This window comes from Thunnus albacares, chromosome 7 (assembly GCF_914725855.1).
Source record: "Thunnus albacares chromosome 7, fThuAlb1.1, whole genome shotgun sequence".
NCBI classification, from domain to species: Eukaryota; Metazoa; Chordata; class Actinopteri; order Scombriformes; family Scombridae; genus Thunnus; species Thunnus albacares.
In genome coordinates this window covers 24996226-25017925 of record NC_058112.1, presented here as the reverse complement: position 1 = coordinate 25017925, position 21700 = coordinate 24996226, and the positions used below count along the sequence as shown (strand labels likewise).

General features: G+C 38.9%; 1 protein-coding gene across 1 annotated transcript; it reads right to left on the bottom strand.

Moving 5' to 3' along the window:
* Window positions 1–1293: 1293 nt before the first annotated feature.
* On the bottom strand, window positions 1294–21319 carry slc6a13 (solute carrier family 6 member 13). The gene is made up of 15 exons (XM_044356028.1): window positions 21143–21319; window positions 17530–17730; window positions 16683–16817; window positions 14735–14875; window positions 14188–14269; window positions 13861–13993; window positions 13241–13375; window positions 7742–7845; window positions 7462–7586; window positions 6753–6865; window positions 6419–6556; window positions 5735–5837; window positions 4095–4195; window positions 3642–3812; window positions 1294–2694 (listed from the first exon to the last, which is right to left on the bottom strand). Exons 1-15 carry the CDS (start codon window positions 21147–21149, stop codon window positions 2530–2532), a joined length of 1854 nt encoding a protein of 617 aa, XP_044211963.1. The 5' UTR covers window positions 21150–21319; the 3' UTR covers window positions 1294–2529.
* Window positions 21320–21700: the final 381 nt, after the last annotated feature.

Here is a 21700-nt window from a genome sequence, read left to right as displayed (position 1 = left end):
TGTTCATAAGCTTTACATTTTGGTTGCAGTATTTTATATTGAAAATTGGCTTTACCTGTTGTTGCACCAAGTCATTGATGCTCGATAGCTCAGAGCTTCACTCCACCCAGAAACAGCCTTTACATTTTTGTAATATTACCTCACTAAAAGGTCAAATTGTTCATTCATACTGTACATTTCACTTCTTATCCACATTCATGAATTTTGTTGCACATGCTCATTCAATCACAACACTCAAAACAACCTGTTAAATTAAAGGTGTGAGGGCACCAGGAAGTAAATCCACAGAAGTACAGCCTACGGATTTTGACAGAAAAAAAAGGGAAAAAGTGTTATGCATTCCACAGACATGAGGAAATGTCATGAAACTGAAATTGAAGTGACAGACACACCTTTTTAATTTTGTGTATAATTGGTATGAGGGACTTAACCTATTATTTCAAGAATAATATTCTCACAATCATGGAGACTTCTGTGAAATTGCATCACAAATCTATGACAGTAGGTGGAACCCTCAGTATATTAAAACGTTTTCATACATGGACCTACAGTATATATTTATACATATAATGTCGAAAAACGCATGCAGGCAAGAGGGGAACATCCAAACTCCACACAGAAAGGCCCCAGTTGGCTGGCAGGTTCGAAACCAGAACCTTCTTGCTGTGTGACATCAGTGCTAACCACTGCGTACTACTTATTTGCACTCTACTTACAAAATATCAGAAATTAAAGGCGCACATCTCTATTAACCTTTTAATATACAGGGAATATGTATTTTTCATTGAAAGTGTGATGTATGATGCACAATTAGATTTGAAGTTTGTCAGTGTATCCCCTAGAATATTAGATATTTGCTATATATTTAAATTCTTATGCATTATCAGCTATAAAGTTGTTCATCAATGACATTACAACTACTCAAAACACAATGTTCTGTACTATTAAACATATTGTATTCTACTGTACTGTACATGCTATAAACTTAGTGGTATGATGCTTTTAATGCAAAATTATGTAATACAGAACACTACATCATCTTACACACACAAAAACATTATCTTTGAATATTGTACATTTTTTAAATTTTAGCAAAAAATGACATGATAGCAATAGATATAAAATACACACTATTCTTTGAGGATATGACACTATTCTAGAAGTGTATTACTACAATTCATAATTTTTAGGCACAATCCTAAATATGTATTTTCACTTTGTCTTGATCATTGATGTAATGAATAATGAATTGTGTAACCCACAGAATATATAAACATATTTCAACAGAAATGAAGGTTTCAAATGAAGGTATTTTTATTCAGTCATAAAAAATAATTTTAGCATATAAAAGTTATATGTGTAAAAGTGTTCCCAATCAGTAATCAGTGATCATTTATTAAGTCCAACATCTAAAGAAACACAGGCCTATGTTCATTATAATACAGCAGAAGCAAAGATGACGAGAGAGATGATCGTTTTGGAATGAAACCCTTCAGCCATTATAGCGTGCCCTGCGCGTACTATCTAAGTGGCACAACTGTCTCCTTTAGGCACTTTATGTTTTAACTTCATAAGATTCAATAAGATAAGGCAAAACTGGCACTAAATTAAAATCATGTCAACGATCAGAACACTGAAAAAAAGCATGTAAAATATTCATGCAACTCTGCAAAGATCAGTAAAGCAAAGGAAATTTAAAAAAACACACACATTGAATTAATGAACATAATAGCATACATCTGAATAAACAACATAAAAGCTTAATCGAGTTGAGTTGTGGTGAGTTCAGCTAATTGTAAATTTAAAATCCAATTATTTACATCATGCTCAAACATTTAATTTGTTATTAATATGCTTATAAAGATTTTTTTTTATTAATATTTTTCACATCCTGAGCTGATAATTCTCTACTATACAGTAAAAACAGAGCTGTCAACACAATTGAATTGATAGATTGAATACATAAAGTACTCTGTATACTGTACATTACAGAAGTGCATTACACTTAAACACACATTGGTTTTATTCAAGCAAGCTTTTATCATCTGTGCACTCCTCTTGCGCTCCATTCACAGCAGACAGCTGTTAGAATCAGTAAAATAATGTCAGGTCAGACTAACTGAACATTAGAGATGTCCATAACAGAAAAAAAATGCTTCCTTAGAAAGCAGACACGATCAAATGTAAATTCTTAGCCACTGTGTAACAACAATGGTCACATTTTCCATATGTACATGTGACTCTGCCACTGGCAAAAGAGATGGTAACCAACTGTCCTAAAAAGGATGTAAATCTTGAAGTAAGAATGGTGTTTGCCATCATTCTGTATGTTGAAGGCACTGTACAAAGGAAAAAAAAGCTCCAGCAACAGATCAGTAGTTACAGGTCAGGTGTCTCTTACAGTCTGTGCCTGTTTCGCCACCTTGTCTGGTGAGGTATTGCAAACGGAGTTGGGATGGGGCCAGACAGTGTCAAAGCTGAGGAGTGACCTTTGACTCCTACACGGCTCTGATTCCAACCCTCTGGTCTCTAGCAATGAGACTCCTTTTCATCAACGGGGAAGTAGCCGTCCTTAGTTGGAGGTGCTTTCTGCTGAAGGCTGTCGCCGTCTGCGGCGAAGATGGCCAGCAGCTTCTCCTGCTCTTGTTTTGTCTTCGGTAACTCAGTGGAAGGAGTGGTCAGGAGAACAAGACGCTGTAATTGAAAAATGGATAAGATAATGTAGCACATTTAATATTTCATTGATATTATGTTGAACTGACACTAGTAGAAATAACCTAATTAAGACATTAATCAGTAACATTATCTAAGAGATTATTTAAGATCAGAAACAATCTCTGATTATTCTGTCTTCATTTTTATTTATATTTTGGCATTTTGTCTTTATTTGATAGTGACGGAGACACAGACAGGAAATGTTGAGAGTGAGTAAGGGGTATGACATGCAACAAATGGAGACATTATGGTTGTACGAGAAACGCCTTTACCACTACACCACTTGGACCCCACTTTGACTATTTTAAAAAGAATTAAAGATACCCATAATATTAAGGATTCATTAAAAATGTGAACTTTAGTGACCTTTAAGGTCTTACTTTAAATGATAAACGCATTAATATTCTGTATTTTTTTTTTACGGTTGCCATTAAAAGATCAAACCAACAATACATTGATTCTACTAAGAAGTATGGACTTAGTAGCCAAAGTTTAATATAACTCATTCCTCTTTGCCATAGAGCTTTATTGTTGTCAAAATAACACATCAATGAGCCACATCGTTGCACTTTATTATGATGAACACTAATACATACATCAACCTGCTGCTGCTCTAAATACTCATTAAGACTCCAAATCCAAGGCCCAGCTGTTTTAGGAAATCACTTAGCCCTTTTAAAAAAGTAGACATTTGTGACACTTTCTTTTAAAGATTTACGCCATCAATACAAACAAATGGGCTTGGGGCTAAGAACTGCAGTCAGGTTCGGACATCCAAAAATACTGAGAGACAGACTAAAACCATTGTTGGTTTTGGCATTTTCATGAGATTTGTTGAGAATAAGAGAAATCTAGAATGATGCCAGCCTTATCTTAACACGTTGCTTTCCCCAAGTATGTCAGCTTTTAGGTGCAACATACTGTACCTCTCTCAGCGTTCCAGGCGTGTAGTACAGTTTCACTGCCACCCAGAGAGGAATACACAGCATGGAGGACAGGGCCAGGACCCAGCCTATCCCATTGCCCCACCACGGGTACACATATTCATTGTTGTACTTCAGAGGTGAGTACTTGATCAAGGCGAAGGCAAAGGTTCCCTGAAAAAAACAGACAGAAAGGGAGACTTAATAGTTTTATTTTGTTGATTAGTGACTGTACTAAAACATGATTTTGTAATACTGTTTAAGTAAATAGTTGGTTCTAATCCAACAGTAACCTTAACCATTGCATTACTTTAAGATATAGAAATAAAGGTCTTCATTTGACCATTTGTGTTCATTGACAAATTGAAATGTATTTGCAATGTTGGCCACCAGAGGTTGCTCTTCTTTCAAGTAAGTGGTGTAAAAAAATATGTATATTGAAAATGTGAAACCCACAAAACATGTTGCAGGGGTGAAAAAGAGCCAGCAGTATTTGATGACAGGGCTGGGGCGATAGCCAATCATATCCTCTATGTTGTCATAGAAACGGTCGGCACCTGTAATCAGGGAGAGAAGAAGAAAACACAGGGGAGAATTTCATCAATATCTAATAATCATCTGTGTCCTGATTCAAGATTTGTACAGCAGAGATGTATTACTTTCTGTTGACTTTTAGCTCATCCAGTTAATTTTCTAATTTTTGATTTCATTCACTTGACCCTTGAATAACCTAAAATTTAAAGGGAAACTTCATCGTTGTGAATATGATCATTTCTTAAAACTAGGTTACCTATGTAGTAGAAATGTGCAGTTATTTCTGAAATTGGTGCCCTATGACTAGAGAAAACTGAGGAAAAAGGCTGTAGATTCCCTGTATTGCTCCGGCAGGCAGGTGGGTTTCCCAGCAGAGTGGCTGGTTAGCTGAGACAAAGTTAATGAGCAGCATTATATCTCTTTACTGAGGCTTGTTTTCATTTAAAAAACATTTTTCCTTATCGAGACTGGATATATTGCACCGGTTTGCAACGATCATAAAACATACAGTGCGCTGGAGTTAGTTATGCGGATCATTGTAAACTTAACAAGAGCTGCACACAAGCCAGAATGCTGTCAGAGCTGCCTGTGGACAGTTAAATAACCTCTGAGTCGTGAACGAAGGGGTGAAAAACTGCAAACAAACACTGTTTCTTTTATTGTTTTGGATGATGAGGAACTGGAACCTAAGTGCTCAAGCTGAATGGAGCTGCAAAAGTTACAGGTAACACGCAGTTGCTGATGTGCTGTTCTATACTCAGAGTTGGCCAAGTCTGATATAGTATTCTGTCAGAAAACAAAGTCAGGTTTACCAAAGCACCACAAAGTCTGTCGCAACACTGAGTTTTCAGTTCCGTCTCCATTCTCTCTGATGATCTGCATCAGGCACTGGTTGATGCTGTAAAGCTACCCCAGCTGCGGCTCCTCTCTTTCTGCTGCTCCTGTACTGTAGCTCCGGGGGTCGCTTTCTCCTCCACACTCTTTTGTGACTGATTCTACTGCACAATATTTGGCCTCGTGTTGTGAAACTAGTTTTCTTCCAAATATGCTGATATTTTAAAGTATTTAGTAGCATGATATTTTAGTGTCTGCTTTTGATGGATGGAGTGTTTGGGAAACCCACCTTTGATAGTCCTTGAAAGCACCACTACAAAAAATGAGGAAACGTAGTTTGTAGTCTAAGGCAGATCTCCAAAGTCCACCGGATGACATGTTTTGTGTCACCCAGTGGACTTTTGGAGGTGGATGAAGAGGGGTTTTTTTTATTACAGGGAAGACAGAGGAAAGTTTAATGCCATTCATATATATAATTCTACCAACATTAAAACCATAGGAATCAACTTGAAAATCAGAAAAGTCTTCCTTTAAATAACAACCCCCCCCCCCCTTCCCCAACTCAGCATTATGCCTTCCAATCTGTGAGTCAAACAAATGGGAGCCCTAAATTTTTATGAATTGGTGAGAAGCAGTGAATGGGATGAATAGTGCCATGTGAGAATAAAGCCTTTGTCTTGTAAATACCCCCTTCACGCATTCCCGAACAGCCTCGCTAACACACTCACCATAAATCCAAGCGATGCAAACAGTCTCAAAAATAGCCACGAAGAGAAGGCACATCCCACTGGCCGCATAGTAGTCAAAAAGCTGGAAGACGTACATCCCTCCCTGTGAGGAACGACATGGGTTTACAAACCTTACAAGCAAAAGGGAACCCGTACGTTGTCAAATAATGGGAAAAAACTGAGAAACAACATTATCTGCAGGTCATTGATTAATTTTGTGTTTGAAGGGAATACTACAAAGTGTTACACAGTAAACATTCTGTTGGAAAGAATATATTCACTGCAAACCCTAAAATAAACTGTAACAGTTGTGCAGTTTCACCTTAATATTAGGTTGGTATGAGATCAGCCAGGCTATAATCTAAAAGGCAGGAAAGTCTTCACTTAAGCGTTAAACACAAAGGACTTTCAACAGGTCACCATGGCAACCAAGCCACTATTTATTATCCTCATTATACTCTTTTATTACAGGGGATTATGTTAATGTTAGGCATTGTTACTATGATTGTTCAATATTGCCATGAAAATTGAATAGAAATTTTTAAATATGCTCTAAAATAAAGTTGTTTTCACATAGAAGCTATACATAAGCGTACAGTTACCCATCCTTGGTCAAGATTTCATGCTAATTCTGTAATCTTATTCAGTAAAAACATTACAAAGTGACATCACTACATGACTAACCTCTGTCAGCATGATGAGCCCAAAGAGGAAGGAGACCACAGCCACTCCCAAGATGAAGAACTCCCTGCGGTTTTTACGGCGAAAGATGGAGGGATACATATCCACCATGGCTGTCACCAAGCTCTCCACACACACAAACTAATCAAGAGACAAACCAGACGTATGAGACATTTGTATATGTGTGTGTATGTTTGTTTGTGAATGTTAGATGGTTCTGTTGCTGATCTACCAAAAAAGTACCAAAAACGCAAAATTTGAGCAGATATAGAATCATGTCTATATAACTACTGGAATCCTTGTGTTTTTGTGTGTGTGGTGCATATGTTGGTCTCACTTGACTGTCCAGTCCCAAAAAGACAATCATAATGAAGAAACAGCAGGCCCACAGAGGGGAGAAAGGCATCATGGACACAGCACGGGGGTAGGCTATGAAGGCCAAACCTGGACCTGGGTTAAACAGAGTTCACATGCCTTTTCTCATTCAAGTTACCATTCTTGGTCATTCCTCATATGAATGCTTATTATTATAGTTCAGGCAAGTGTTTTGAAAGTTAACTAAAGAGGCCATTTAGAAGCTGTAGAAAAATGTTCAGTTCATCCAATGAAGTAGTTATTGATTCCCATCATTTTGCCAATTACCAAAAATGACAACTCCAATTGTTTTAAGACAGAGAAGAATAGAAATGTATGACACTGAATTTTATCCACTCATATTGTCAATTTAGAAATAATGTGGTTCAATGTTGTCATTTTAAATATGGAAATGTAATTTCCTAGTTGCGTACTCAGATTTTTTAATGCCATAAACTCAGTGGTGGTCTACATTGTTTCAGGAGACATAATGATACAAAATGCTGCAGTTTGTGACTCTGGTATCACACAATAAATTCTATATTGCTGAGACGCCAGGCTTTCCAGATAGAGTTTGGCACATAAAACAATCCACAACAACAATAGAAATAGATGATCTAAGGATATTGTGCCCAATATTACATCAACAGAGTGTACTATTCTATTTCTATACACAGTAAATAGCTACTAACCAGATTCAGCCACTTCTGAGATAGGTATGTTCTGCTCGTAGGACATGAAGCCCAGGATAGAGAAAATGGCAAAGCCTGCGATAAAACTAGTACCACTGTTCAGGAAACAGAGGGACAGGCAATCCCTAGAAATAACACAGAGAGGGAGACAGAACTATTATGAGCTACTGAATGAACACAATTTTAAAGATTTATGTCCCTTCATGTTAAAAAAAAATGTAGAGGGGTTATAGTGTACACTTGTTTGAAATTCCAACTGCATTATCATTTCAATCCTTACCTGTAGCAGTTGTTGTTATATTTGTTGTAACTTCCCAGAGCAGTGAGACAGCCGAGACAGATGGCATAGGAGAAGAAAATCTGAGTTCCAGCATCCATCCACACCTTGGGACAAAAAAGAAACAGGATAGTTAAAGGGAGAAAATACATGTAAAGGGACATAATAATCCAAACATAGACATAACTTAAAATACAGTCCAGAAACAAAAATGTATTTGTTTCTGGACTGTCCTCAGGCCCAGTCATGTTGACTTTGAGGTGTCCAAAGTGAAAAACTACTTCCATCTGCTGAGAAACACTGTAAGATGAGGTTGAAAGCTCATGAAAAAACTACTAAGTGGACCTTGTGTTACTTGTGTGATCATTCAGTCAAAAAAGTAAATATATTTATCCATTCTGAAAGTATATTTAATACATTAACTGTGTTGAAAGTACAAGTTGTATGTGCAATTATTTTTGAGAGAAATGGTATATTTATTGATACAGACTTGATTCAAACCAACAGCTTCTCTGTCACCAAACCTGCCTCCTACATAAGCTATCAGGGATTTTTGAGCTACATTGTTTGCTGATTTTGACATTATTTTAGTCTGCATGCTTACAATTGAATATCACTACTACTAAATTATGTATCACAAACACTCCCAGAAAATCGTTCACTCTGCTGGGGTGAGAAAATTTCTAAATAGAGGACTTGAGTATCACTGTGTGGAAATAGACATTAACCCCATACACATTACAAAGGACCCTCTCTTCTGTTTATTAAAAAACAATCATTCATTACTGAATGTTTAATGACAAAGAGAATCTCACCACATCCCAAAACTGAACACCAAATTCCTACAATATCAGATGCTGAGGACTTCTCTCCATCACAGCAGCACCAGACTTTTGGAAAAGTTTGTTGTAAGCTTTTCAACTCAGTGATGTCTGTTGTGAGTTTGATTTTCACACAGCTTCCCAAGGTACCTTCATATTGAAAAAGCTTCCTCCACTCACACCACCTCATCTTTTTTGACACAAGACCAACACCCAATGCCACCTTTCAAATTCTGAAACTCATTACCCCAAAACTCATCCTCTCAACCTCACCATCCTGACATCATCCGTGCAGCAAAGCCTGTTATCCATCCCAATCTCTCCAAGGCGTAAAGTGCAGCACTTTTCCACCCTCTTTTCAAAACACCCACTCGCACTTCAAAATTCAAATGAGGTTTTTCTTTATTCTTGCAATTCTTGTGAAGTGCTCCCAGAGCACTGGGGCATGTTTTAGATAGCTGGCAGGCAGCACTGAAGATCTGATTGACTGGGGGTCCAACCAACAACATAAGCTCTGGACACAACATCACACAAAGGCAGGTGTTCCCAAGGCACCAACTCCACCAGCCTAGCTTGTCTTGGCTAGCAACACACAGGGCTTGTATTCATCCCCAGAGCCCTAAGAGGGATTGAAGAGGGGCCCTCTTTTTGATTTTCATGCTGGTTGCAATCTACCAGCAAGGAAAGAAATAACTGTGAAATCCCTGTTACCACCACCACTACCACTACCGCCTCCTCCATCCCCGATCCGCTGTTTTTCTTCAAGAGCTCGCTGTACATGAAAAATTGGTGGCACCATTGCTTGTTTTTTCAAATAACTTAATGTTCAATGCAAAAGTAGTGGGACGTTATACAGACACAAAAAGGTATAGAAGTGGATGCATGGATGCTCACAGTGTTTGACACCAGAGATAGGATTTGTGCCCTTCTATAGATCAGTAACACTCATATTGGAGGGCACTGAGAAGGACCTACTTTGTCAACAGTATAGCTTTTCTGAGTGACCATATTCGGAAAACAAGCATAACAAAATTTTCAGGTATATAGATACTAGCACATCAAATGTTGTGAAATATGTTGTATTTGTTCTAGAAGAGATGGCATTTCAATGACTTATTTTCTACAATGCCTGTAGAATTCCTATCAGTGTGGATGTGTGTAATTATTCTTCTGCTTCTGTCTCTTTATGTAACCCCAGACTGACTCGATGATGTTGAGATCAGGGCTCTGTGGAGGCCATACCTTCTGTTGCAGGACTCCTTGTTCTTCTTGTCGCTGAAAATTGTTTTTTAGGATTCTGGCTGTATGTTTGAGGTCATTGTCCTACCGCAGAATAAATTTGGGACTGATCAGACGCCTCCCTGATGCATTATAGATAAGAAACTAAACATCTAAAGTGCCTAAAACAGCATAGTACTGTATGTCTGAGAGTAGAGTAGAGAAATCTTTATTATCCCTGTTGGGGCAATTCATTTTGCAGCAAACAGTTACATAAATAACATCAAGATTGAGCCCTAAAACACATACATACAAACACATACAGTTAAAGGAATATAAAAAACATTAAGATTAAGTCCTAAAACACATGCAGCTAAACGGACAAACAGTTTCAGTACTAAGTGCCTTTCAGACATAACAGTAACAAAACAAAAACACTGGACTAGTCCACATACATACGGTTACAAGTTCAAACTTCAGATAGCCTCTGAGACCAAAGAGCGACCATATCTATTCCGGCTGCATCTAGGCATCCTATACCTACACCCAGAGGGAAGGAGGGAAAACTCAGAATAAAGAGGGTGTAGAGGGTCCTGAGGAATGTCCTGAGCTTTCCTAATGACCCTCTTCTGATAAACAAGATAGAGGTCATTCAGATCACAGCCAGTGATTTAAGGATCATCCTCACAGTTTTCCTTAACATATTCTTTATTATTGTGGGTTCCCAAACAAGCAAATAAGAGCAAAGGTAAGGTCTGACTCTCATACAAGATGAGTAAAACATTTTCAAAAGTGATTTGGCTATATTAAAACTGCTAAGCTTCCTTAAAAGGAATGCACGCTGGTGACCTTTGATTAAGATTACCTTTACATCACTGTTCTCAAAAGCCTTCATAGTCAGAGAAGTAAGGGACACAGAACGATAATCATTTAATGATTTGGGATTCCTGACCTTGGCAACTGGCACTACAATAGAGTCTTTCCATATTTTTGGAACCTCTCTTTGAAGAAATGAACACTGGAATATAAATGAAATAATGCCACATAATTGCCTGGCACAGTTTTGGAGTAGCCTGACCCCAATGCCATCTGGGCTGTGACTTCTCCTCTCCTTAGTGTGCATGAGTGATTTCAGCACTTACTCCTCATTGATGACAATACTGCTTTCAGGGACTCTAGTATCATCCCTAAAAGCTAGATGTTCATTTTTAAAATCATGCTTATCAAAATGTAAGTAAAATTATTCAGTTCATCGGCCAGCACTCCATCAGGTTTGTCAGATAAACCAGCTTTCTTCTCTTTCCTCTCAATCCCCACCATTGACTCGATCCCCTCCCATGCAAAACAAGAGTTACCCTTGCCAAGTTCCTTCTCTACTTTGTCTTTATATTTCAGCTTAAGTCAAGTCAAGTCAAGTCAATTTCATTTATACAGTGCCAAATCACAACAGGAGTTATCTCAGGGCACTTTTCACATAGAGCAGGTCCAGACCGTACTCTTTAAAATTTAGTTTTGCTTATTTCCTTTTTCACATTTTTAGCTGCCTCTGCTCTTTGGGTGGCATCTCCCTGATAAAAGGAGATCTTTTTTGATTCAAAACAGATTTGACAGATATAGTTTTCCATGGCTTGTTGTTAAAGAACACTGTACACAATTTATGAGGGATAACATTTTCTTCGCAGAGGGTCAAACTCAGTCTAGGTTGCTGCAGGCATCCTTAAAAATGTCAGAATTGGTGCAATTGAAATAACCGTGCAGGGTCATAGCGGAAGAAGTTGGAGCGAGGAAAACAACATTATGATCAGAGGTACCAAGAGATGCTTTAGAAATAGACTTGTAGGCTCCTTCAATAGAGCCGTAGCATAAGTCAAGGACTCTGTCATGCCAGGTAGGGTAAGTGATGGATGAAAGTTACATAAAGTTAAGTCGCCCATTATCAGACTAGGTGCACCTGGAGAAATAGACTGCCGGCACTGTACCACCTCTGCTATAATCTCTGCTGCTGCATCTGCATTAGCTTTGGTATGTATGTAAACATCAGATGCAAACAGCTGTGGGAACTTGCGAGGTAAATAAAAAGGTTTGAGTGAAACAGAAAGCAGTTCAATGTCCTGATTGCAGAAAGTCTCTCTTACCACAGCGATCTTACACCATCACTTGTTTATTTATAAGCATACCTCTCCACCCAGTGTTTTACCAGCTAGTCTGCTGTGTGTCACAGTCCAGGCACACCAGAATCCCAAACCACTCAATCTCAAGGTCCACATCCAATCCGAATTTCATTGGGAAAATCATCAGGTTGGTATGGTGGCTTAAGTCTTGCATCTTGACATTGCAGGAGAAACTCTCGACTATATGCAATGTGCTGATTGTTTGCAATGCATTTCTTGTTTGCCACACCCGTGCCCAACTCAGTCATATGGCCTATCTGATTTTGCAAAGCCATCAGAAAGACCAAGATGAATAGTAATCCACTGTTGGTGTTAACCATATTCATGATTAAGCGTTGTTGTCCATTAAACAGTTTGTATTAAGACAAAACTGGACAAACAAAATGAAGACAGGAGACAGAGACAGATTACTGCAGCTGGTCGCCACCAAGCAGGTAGCTCCCGGTCTGAAAAGTGAAGTCAATGCGGAATTGCCCTAAACCTGCATTGTTTCCAATGGCCAGCAGTTTGTGACTCCACTGGCTACAAAAAAAGTCCAATTGTATAGAAGTCTATGAGAAAAAGACTCTACTTCTCACTTGATTTATTACCACAGTAAACACTTTCCTAATGAGTTTATGGTCTCGATCGTTAGTTAGGCTACAAGTCTTCTTTAAAAATAGCATGATGTTCATTTTGTACATTATGGTCCCATTTAGAGTAAAATAGATGATAGAGCAGGGTATGCTCTATCATCTACCTTGTGATTAACAAGTTGCTACCATGGCAACAACGCTGATTATGTAATGTAACCATGGCTTAACCCCAGATTCACAGAGTATAGCTCTGCCGCTGTTTTCAGGTCATGAAAGTTAATTGTAACATTTTGGTCACCTAAAAAAGTTGTTCATGGTTTGGTTGTTATAAAAGACCCTCTAAGAAGTCGGCTATTGAGTTTTTCTGGTAAGTACATTTTGTCTTACTGGTTTTAAGCCTGTTTTTCACTAGCAAAAGTTAGCATTAGCATAAGCACAGTTAACCATAGACTGTAAATGCACCATGCTAACCAATCTAGCAGCCAGTGCTACGGTCAGTTCCACCCTCTCATCCAAATATGGTCACTTCTGGCTCCAAAAATCCGAGATGGTGACAGTCAAATCCAAGATGGCGACGGACAAATTGCCAAACTCGAGGCTTCAAAACGGCAGTCCACAAAACAATGGGTGATGTCAGTGACTATGTCCATATTCTTTTTACAGTCTATGGTCGCCACAGGTGCAGCACCCCCTGGATTAAGTGTGTTTCTAACCTACCTGTGGATCAGACAGCCGTCCCAGGTCGGGGTAAAGATAGAAGTGGATTCCCCTGGAGGCTCCTGGCAGGGTGACCCCTCTGATCAGCAGGACCAGCAGCATAGCATAAGGAAACGTGGCTGTGAAGTAAACCACCTGCAGGGAAAGAGCAGCATTTTCTCATCAGCCATTTGTATCTACTACACTTGTGACAATTCCTCCCTTTCTAGACACTATGTTGTATGTATGTTTAGGCATAGATTCGACTGTTTTATTATGTTAAATCTGTGACAGAATTTTAAAAAAGTTCTGCTCAAAGAAATTGGATCTTGTGTTTTGTTTGTTTGCTTTTTGTTTTTATTGTTAGTATTTTGTGTTCTGAAGTTTTTAGTTGATGAAGACTGAGGTTCAGATGTCAATCTCTGTTCATTCAGCTAATGTGGGTAACACTGCTAACTGCCAGGTTTTTGTATTATTATCATCTTCTGCTGATTAAGATACTGTAAAAAACTCATGCATCACTTCACGCATGTGTGAGGAAAACTAAAACAAAGCAACTTTATAAAGACTTTTTAGAAATACTACAGATAATTATCAATACTATGAAAATGTGTCTGTCTTGAAAGGAGGGAGGGGTTCACCTTGCCAGTGGACTTGACACCCTTCCAGATGCAGAAGTAGCAGATGACCCAGGCAACGGCTAAACAGATAACTAGGTCCCAGTTCAAAGAGCCAATGTGACCAATACCTGAAGAAATTCTTAGCACTCTGCGTCTGGGGCACACACACAAATAGGACCAACATTAGAAATGTCTTATTGTCCAGTCTTGAAATTCATCATATACAACATCAGTATATTTACTGTAAAACTTTGCAACTAGTAGAAAAGCTGTATTTAGTCTACGAGATATAACTTGTTGACACCTAGTAGGCCATTTGAGGACATAGCCAAACAAAAAGGCACTTACTCCCAGAACTCAATGACAGGAGAGGTGGTGTTCTCATGGTGATTGATGGAGCTATTCCCCCTCTGAAATGCCATACAAGAATCTTGAATGAAGGAAAGACAAAAAGACATTCAATCCTGTGAAGAAATCCAAGCTTTATCCCAGGTTTCCAAGTTACACACAGGCAAGTGAAACAATGCCACCGCTGAGACGGAGGAGAAAAGTGGTGGAGGAGCACTCACTTCCTTCAAGATAAAATGAAACTACCAAATTAATGAAATGATGAAGGGGGGCACTATAAAAGTTAAAATAAACAAAAAAGATAGCTGGATCAAAAGAAAAATCTAATCTAAAACAGTACCTCAGTCCATGAGTTAACACTAGCAGCATGCTCTACCATCAGTTCCCTATTGCAGACTTCTATTGGTCCTCTTCTAACCAACTTTGTGCTCCACCTCCAAGAGCACAAAGCCTGGCTACACCAGATTAATTACATGGTTACATATACACTACACATGTCTAGCAGAGGCACATCTTTTGCTGATCGATATATTGTCCTGTATCTTACCTGTGTTCCAGGTGTTGTTGCAGGAAGCCCAGGGCAGGTCCCAGGTAAAGGAGTTGGACAGATAGAAGATGGCCCAGGCTAACACAATGATGTAGTAGATGTTCAGCAGAGCAACAATCACCTGGGTAGCGTAACCAACTCCTGCGAGTAAAAACATCAATTTGATAGCACTGAGCAATAATATACTGCTATTTTGTGGGGAAAAGAAATTAAATTCAAAGCCATTTACAGAGAAAACTGCAACCATGTAGCTTGTTTTTGAACAAACAGGGTTGGGGTGGGAGCTGTGACTGACAAGAAACACTCATCAACACACAACATTTGGCTTTAATCACCAGAGCGTGTCCACTGTGGTCAGCAGTGTTGCCAGATGGGACTGACAAAAACTAGCCCAATCAAAGGCTAGAGTAGTTAGTGAAACTCAAAACCACAGTTACAATAATGAAAATGTTAGAACAAAATCAAAATCCATCAGATAATGTATTAAATGTTACAGATGTTACAGGGTTTTTTTATCACAGAGAATAATAATTGGAATGGGACAAAAAGTTTCAACTGTAATAAACTGTAATACACATTTGGGCAGTCAAACCCAACAAAACAGTTCAAAAAGTAGCCCAAATGATCACAATTCTTAAATGGCCAATCAAAACGTGTTGCAGGATTAACCATCCAATCTGACACAGGTGGTCAGCTAAATGTTTTCTACATAATCTCTTTCACTGCCCCTTCCAGTCAAATGGAGCTTGTGAACACATGTGACCACAAGTAAAATATGTGACATGGATCGGATGTTTTGGATTTACTAACAGAGTTGTAAATATTTTAATGTAGTTCTAAGAACTAACTTGTCTTGCGGGTAATTTCTGCTCCCATTGTGACTCAGAAGCACCTCCATCTAGCTTGAATGTCATTAAATGGATAGTGCATGTATTGTTGCATTTGATTGCACTGAGAACACCACACATTCAATGTAGTTAGAAATATACTCATAGCCTCACATGTGAGCAATTACTGTTTTTTATTTCAAGTGACTTGCTGAAAGTGATAATGAATCGCTGACAAGAGCTCCATGACTGTCCCATTCACTGCAGACAAAGAGGCATAATTTCACCTTGGAAAAAACAGCATTTGATTAAACCAGTCTTCAGCTCCCTTTACAGTTGAGTGAATTACATGCTGGGTAAATTATAATATGAACAATCTTTAGGTTAAACTCATGCTCCAACACAAGATTGCACGCCTGACTCGACTCTTCACCAGATGTCATCCTCTGTGGGTTATGATTATGGCTGATTACAGAATTATTTGAAGACAACTGAACTGGAAAATCTTTGGATGGATGGGATGGGATGTTAGCCAGTGTTGGTGATTTGCCAGCCATTGTAACTACATCCATCATCCTCCCACATCTGCATGGCATGCAAACTGGATAGTATTGACACATATGCATGCACACAGATACACACGAAACAACACACATACTGTATGTACAAAATACAGATACTGTACACTGTCATACAGAAAAGAAAACATGGACATAAAGACCATGTACACACACACACACAAGTGTCTAAAATTCAGCTTTCATCCCACATTTTTGTACAGACAGTATGTGGTAGTAGTGCACAAGCAACTCATTGTTTCAGAATAAGGCACACATACTAGGATCACTAGATCCATTACACATTTACATTCAAAATATCATGAAGATGTTTGATGATGTGAAAGCTCCCCCACACAGAAAACCTTTACAAAGCACAGGAAACATTTTAACCCTGTCATATGAAATGACATTTAAGGACTGTGAAAGGCATTAAAATTGCCTGGCCAAAGAGTTTGATCCTTGCGAACAAAAAACATTAATATTGGTCCAGTCTTGGTACTGTTGGATATTTTAATACAACCATCCATTACACACCCTTTCCTGTGAAAACTTGTAGATTACCTTCAAACAAAGGGCAGATCTTCCTCCAGCAGGTAATGCCTCCCTCATTGGTGTACTGTCCCAGAGCCGTCTCCAGGAAAAAGACGGGGATCCCACAAGCAAACAGGAAGATGAGATATGGGATGAAGAAGGCACCTAGTATGAGCACACACACATTAAAGAAGCAATTCCAAAATTTGCCTTGAAATATGCTCTTAAGATTGGTGCAAATATAGAATCATTCAAACACTTTTACATGGTGGAAATGTTTCTATAAAGTTTCTAGGTGCTAAACATGTTTGCTAGAAGTCATACAAAATTGTATTCTTTGCTCTGTATTTTTTTTTTTTTTTTGCCCTTTCACAGAATAAAATCTTAGTGAGGTCTTGTGTGTAATACATTAGCTACAGTAACTGGCTGCATGAAAAAAAGCCACAATCTGAACAGCTCTTTGGTTATTTTGCGTCAGCCGTGACCTGCATTGGACAATGGATCTCCCTGGAATAGATCACAAATTAACTTTGTATTAAGCTCATTTAAAATCATTTCCTCTCAGGAGGTTATTTCAGCTTGTGCTTGTGTGGTAGAACCACTTAAGACTCGAGAAACTTTCAAGGTTTGGTAGTGCAGCCAGCACTGGTTTTTAAGGGAAGGAAAAGTGGTGGAAAATCCCTCTAAACCTACAAAAAATAAATCCCTGCAAATCAAAACACATTTTCAACCAGGAGCCTGCTTCTGGCTGGAATCAGCCACCACACCCTGATGCTGTACATGCTTGACTAACTGAAGAAACCCAAACTTTAGAGTCAAACAGGTGATAAGATAAAAAGACAAAAAACAAAACAGAGATAAATAATACCACACTCACCTCCCCCATTCTTATAACAAAGATAGGGGAAACGCCAGACATTCCCCAGGCCGATAATTTCTCCAGCCACTGATAGAACAAACTCTAGCTTGTTGCCCCACTGACCCCTGTCTGTCATCTTCTCCTCTGTACTGGGCACAATGTCCAGGGGCCGGCTGTAAGGTTCCACCTTGGACTGGTTCTCCATGTCGCCCGTGTGTCCTTAAGGAAAAAAACAGTAGTTATAGCAAAGAAAAATATACAGCAAAAGCCCAGATGCTGTCTGCAGCACAGCAATGATTCATTAGTTCTAAGAGGGCAGTATGCAGCTGGAAGATCATCATTTTGTATATCCTGAGAATCTTGGAAAAATGTCTTACCTCTAATTCATTTGACAATAGATTAAATAGATGTTCTACAGCTCAGTTTGAATAAATTTGTAAATTTCAAAAGTTTCAACTCTCCATCTGAAAAGCAGAAAGAATCCAGCACATGCATGCTTTACGCAAATTCAGTGTAAAGCACATTAAAGTCAGTTGTAATTAAATGTGCTATATACAAATATTGACTTGCCTTGCCTAGTAAAGGTGGCCCATTTGAAGATTAAATGTACTTAAACCCTGGAGGGAGAGGAAGGAATTTCAGGACCTTGGCAAGTTTTAAAGGAGAATTCCCATGTGCCAAATATACCTGTTCATATTTACATGAGCTATAATATACTGTATGTCACTACTTCTCCTGTCTTGGATGAGGTCAGTAATGGCTTGATGTTACGTGACCATGTTAGAAGCTGGTCAAGCCCTCAGCCAGACCCTGTTTCAGGGCCAGTGCTGCTGAAAGAATTTCTCTCTGTAGAGGAAACAGACAACTCACTGACTGTGCTCACTCCTGTCAGGTTTCATTAGCAGGCCTCTCTCAGCCTTTCTGTTACCCTGTTTCCTCTCTCTGAAGCGTATTGCGGTCACTGCCGCAGTCCAAAGAATTGGTCATCAGTCCGCAGGAGATATGCTCAATTAATTTGGTTACAACAATATATGTAGACACTGAAACTCTCTCACTTCCTCTGCCTTTCACACAAACAAACATGTTACATGTTGCCTGACCTGGTCTCACATGGCCTATTAAGATATTCTCTTTAGCTCTGAAAACAACACAGGACATGGAAATCTCATTTAGCCAGAGGCCTTGTGTGAAGCCACCTTTAGGAATGTGCTCCTACTGGCAAAGGGCAGAGGTGGAGCACAAGTGTGACTCTGTGTGATCTGCGTGCATGGGGTTGGAGGTTGGATCCCCTCCATGAGCCAAAATCTTCTGCACTGGAGCCAAATTGCGGCCTGAGGTAAAAATAGAGCCCCTTGTTTTCAGAAGGTACTTGGTGGGAATGAAGGCTTGGTGCAACAAAAGCAGAGGAGCCCCTTCTGCTCTGTGCTGGCAAATGAGAATCCTCACTGGCCATGCAGCCAGATCACAGTTTACTTCACTTTTTCACAGTTTCTTTGTGGACACTGGGAAGCTTAACACGCAAGCCAAATACCTCACTTCAAATATAGCTCTTTTAATAGGTGAGACTAAATCCTATCATTATTTATAGCAGAGTCAGACTGAAATAGAAGAAATACATGCTTACAGAACAACAGTGGAGAGGCACACTGTGAGAAAATATGCCAAGACTGAGAATGACCTCATCAAGGCACATAAAGCTTTATCCCAGGAAACAGTGCCAACATCACAGCTCTCTGAAAAGCGTTGGACTGACTGAGCAATTGACTGACTGAATGATTGGCTGACTTACTGGACATGGCGTTCTCCGTTTTGTACTGCATATCTGTCATTTTGATGAGCTGCTAATCCTAACACACCTATGATCCTTAAGCATCAACGTGACATCAAAATCAAGATGGTGAGCTATACACTATGGGACATTTGAGGCATTGTTTTAAAGGGTAACTTAAAGTGGTGCTTCAGCATTTTAGCATTGCACTTCCATAAGGTTTGAGGCCTCACAAGAGACAAAAAACAGAATTGTCCAAATTGAAGCGGCAGAAGCAGGAATATCACTGACTTTTAGTCTCTTGTATGGGTCAAGCGTCAAAAACACTGGATCCTACATTTCCCATAATGCAAGTTAATATCATCTATCATTAGACCCCCCGCTATCTTGTAAATATCAACATCTTTCAAATCCCACACCTCCAGTGTGTGAACCGGAGTGTCCCTTTAACACCACACTGGAAGAAGTTTAAAAAGTGTGTTGCACCTGTAACCACGCCCAACAGTGATGTCATAGTGTACTGACTGGAGTACACTTCTACATCACTGCAGAAAGGTGAGAAGTTAAATGACTGGAGGTCAGAAAAAACAATATTTTCAGCAGCTTTTAAGTTGTTTAAAGTTAATTTTAAATTCCATATTTGATATACATGTTGTTCAAGACTATTAGCTGTGACTGCAAGCTCCAAAAAAGCTAATAACCTTGAGATGGGATTATTTTGTGTGGGTATTGTATTTAGATCCCAAGATCAGGAGTGGACTTAGATGTTTAATCAAGCAATTGGATACTTTATTCATTACTTGTTTTTCTTTTTTGTATTAGTGTCTTGACTCTATATATTACTGTACACCAGCTAGTGTGAATGACCCTTTCTTACATAAGTATGGTATAGACTCTGATATCTGGGTAAAAGTGAAAATTCACCACAGAGCAAACTGAAAGATCACTCAGGAATCAATATGGTGCTTCGTCTTATCAATTTAGGAGCAACAGCCAGAGGATATGAAATTACAGTCTCTCAGTGCTGTGGGTCTTTGTTGCAACTCATGGACAAAGACAATAATCTGGGCTCCTCTTCCAAACACATGCAGTTCAGACTTACATATTCATAAAGCCCTGTACCCTGGAGGTCCCACTGTTTGATAATAGCAGGCTAATACATAACTGGATAAGTTACACGAGGTTGGGACGTCAGTGTCACCACCCGTACAGTAAAGATTTACAGAACAGCTCAGAATGTTGAATACTTTGTCAACCATGATTTAGTATATTAGTTTGATTTATGATCCTTTTAAGAAATTCAATTTTTTTTTTATCAAAATTTGTAAGACGGTGTATCATGTTTACAAAAGTTACAAAACGGTATCCATATTTCACATGAAAATGCTTAACAGAGGACATTTTTTCTGATAAATAACCTTTTCTAGATCTGAGAAAAGTGATGCAAAATGATTGTATTTATTGGCCAAGGATGAATTACATTCTGTACAAGCAGCTCTTGTCTTAAAAAAGCAGCAGGTTTAGTCCCATTTGATCTACTCTCTGATGATTATCAGCAAGAAATGGAGAGTGCTGAATAAAAATTTGCTGTAAAAGCTATTTTTTTCTCATTTGCGTTGCAGAAATGAAATGTGCTAGAGATCATTTTAAACAATGGCGTTCACTGAGCTCTGCTTCCAATAAATAAGTAAATAAATAATAATAAATAATCAAACAAAAGTCTACAAGACAACTATAAATTTGTTCATTTTACATCAAAAACAGCAACAACTTCAACTGCTTCCATATGCATTTGAAAAAAATCTGCTCATATGATCTGGAGGTCTGACATCAGAAATCAGCTGAACAATTAAAGGTACTCACCTTTCATAATGTTGTATAATGACAGTTGCCAGAAGAGAGTGGGGCACCAAATAAAGGCCTGCTGTCGCTTCAGGTTTCACTATATAACATGCATGGAGGGGCGGAGATCTGAGAAATTGAAAACTTTGGTGCAGCCCGCGGAGAGTTTTCCCTCTGCTTTGCCCCTCTCTGAAGACTCCCCCACCAACCCTCCCGTTCACCCAAATCCATTCAGACACCCCCACACACAAACACACACTCACTCCCCATAGCACACTAGAGGTCTGTGCTGTCTCAGCGTGGTGGGCTGATTGCGTAACCTTTTGACACACACATTCTCCCAGGGCCTTTCTCTTCAGAGAGCAACCAGAAAGTATGGGGGAGAGGCTGGTCAGATTTGTATTTAGGTGGATGTGCAGATTGTGTATCACAGGCATGCACATGTTGTATGCACATGGGCAATAATAGTCTTACACATTACTGATGTTGGGTTGAAAAAGATACGAAAGATACAGAAATGCATCATCTAAAAGCCCTGTATACTTTAAACAATTTGTGTAAAAGATTCACAAAGAGAGC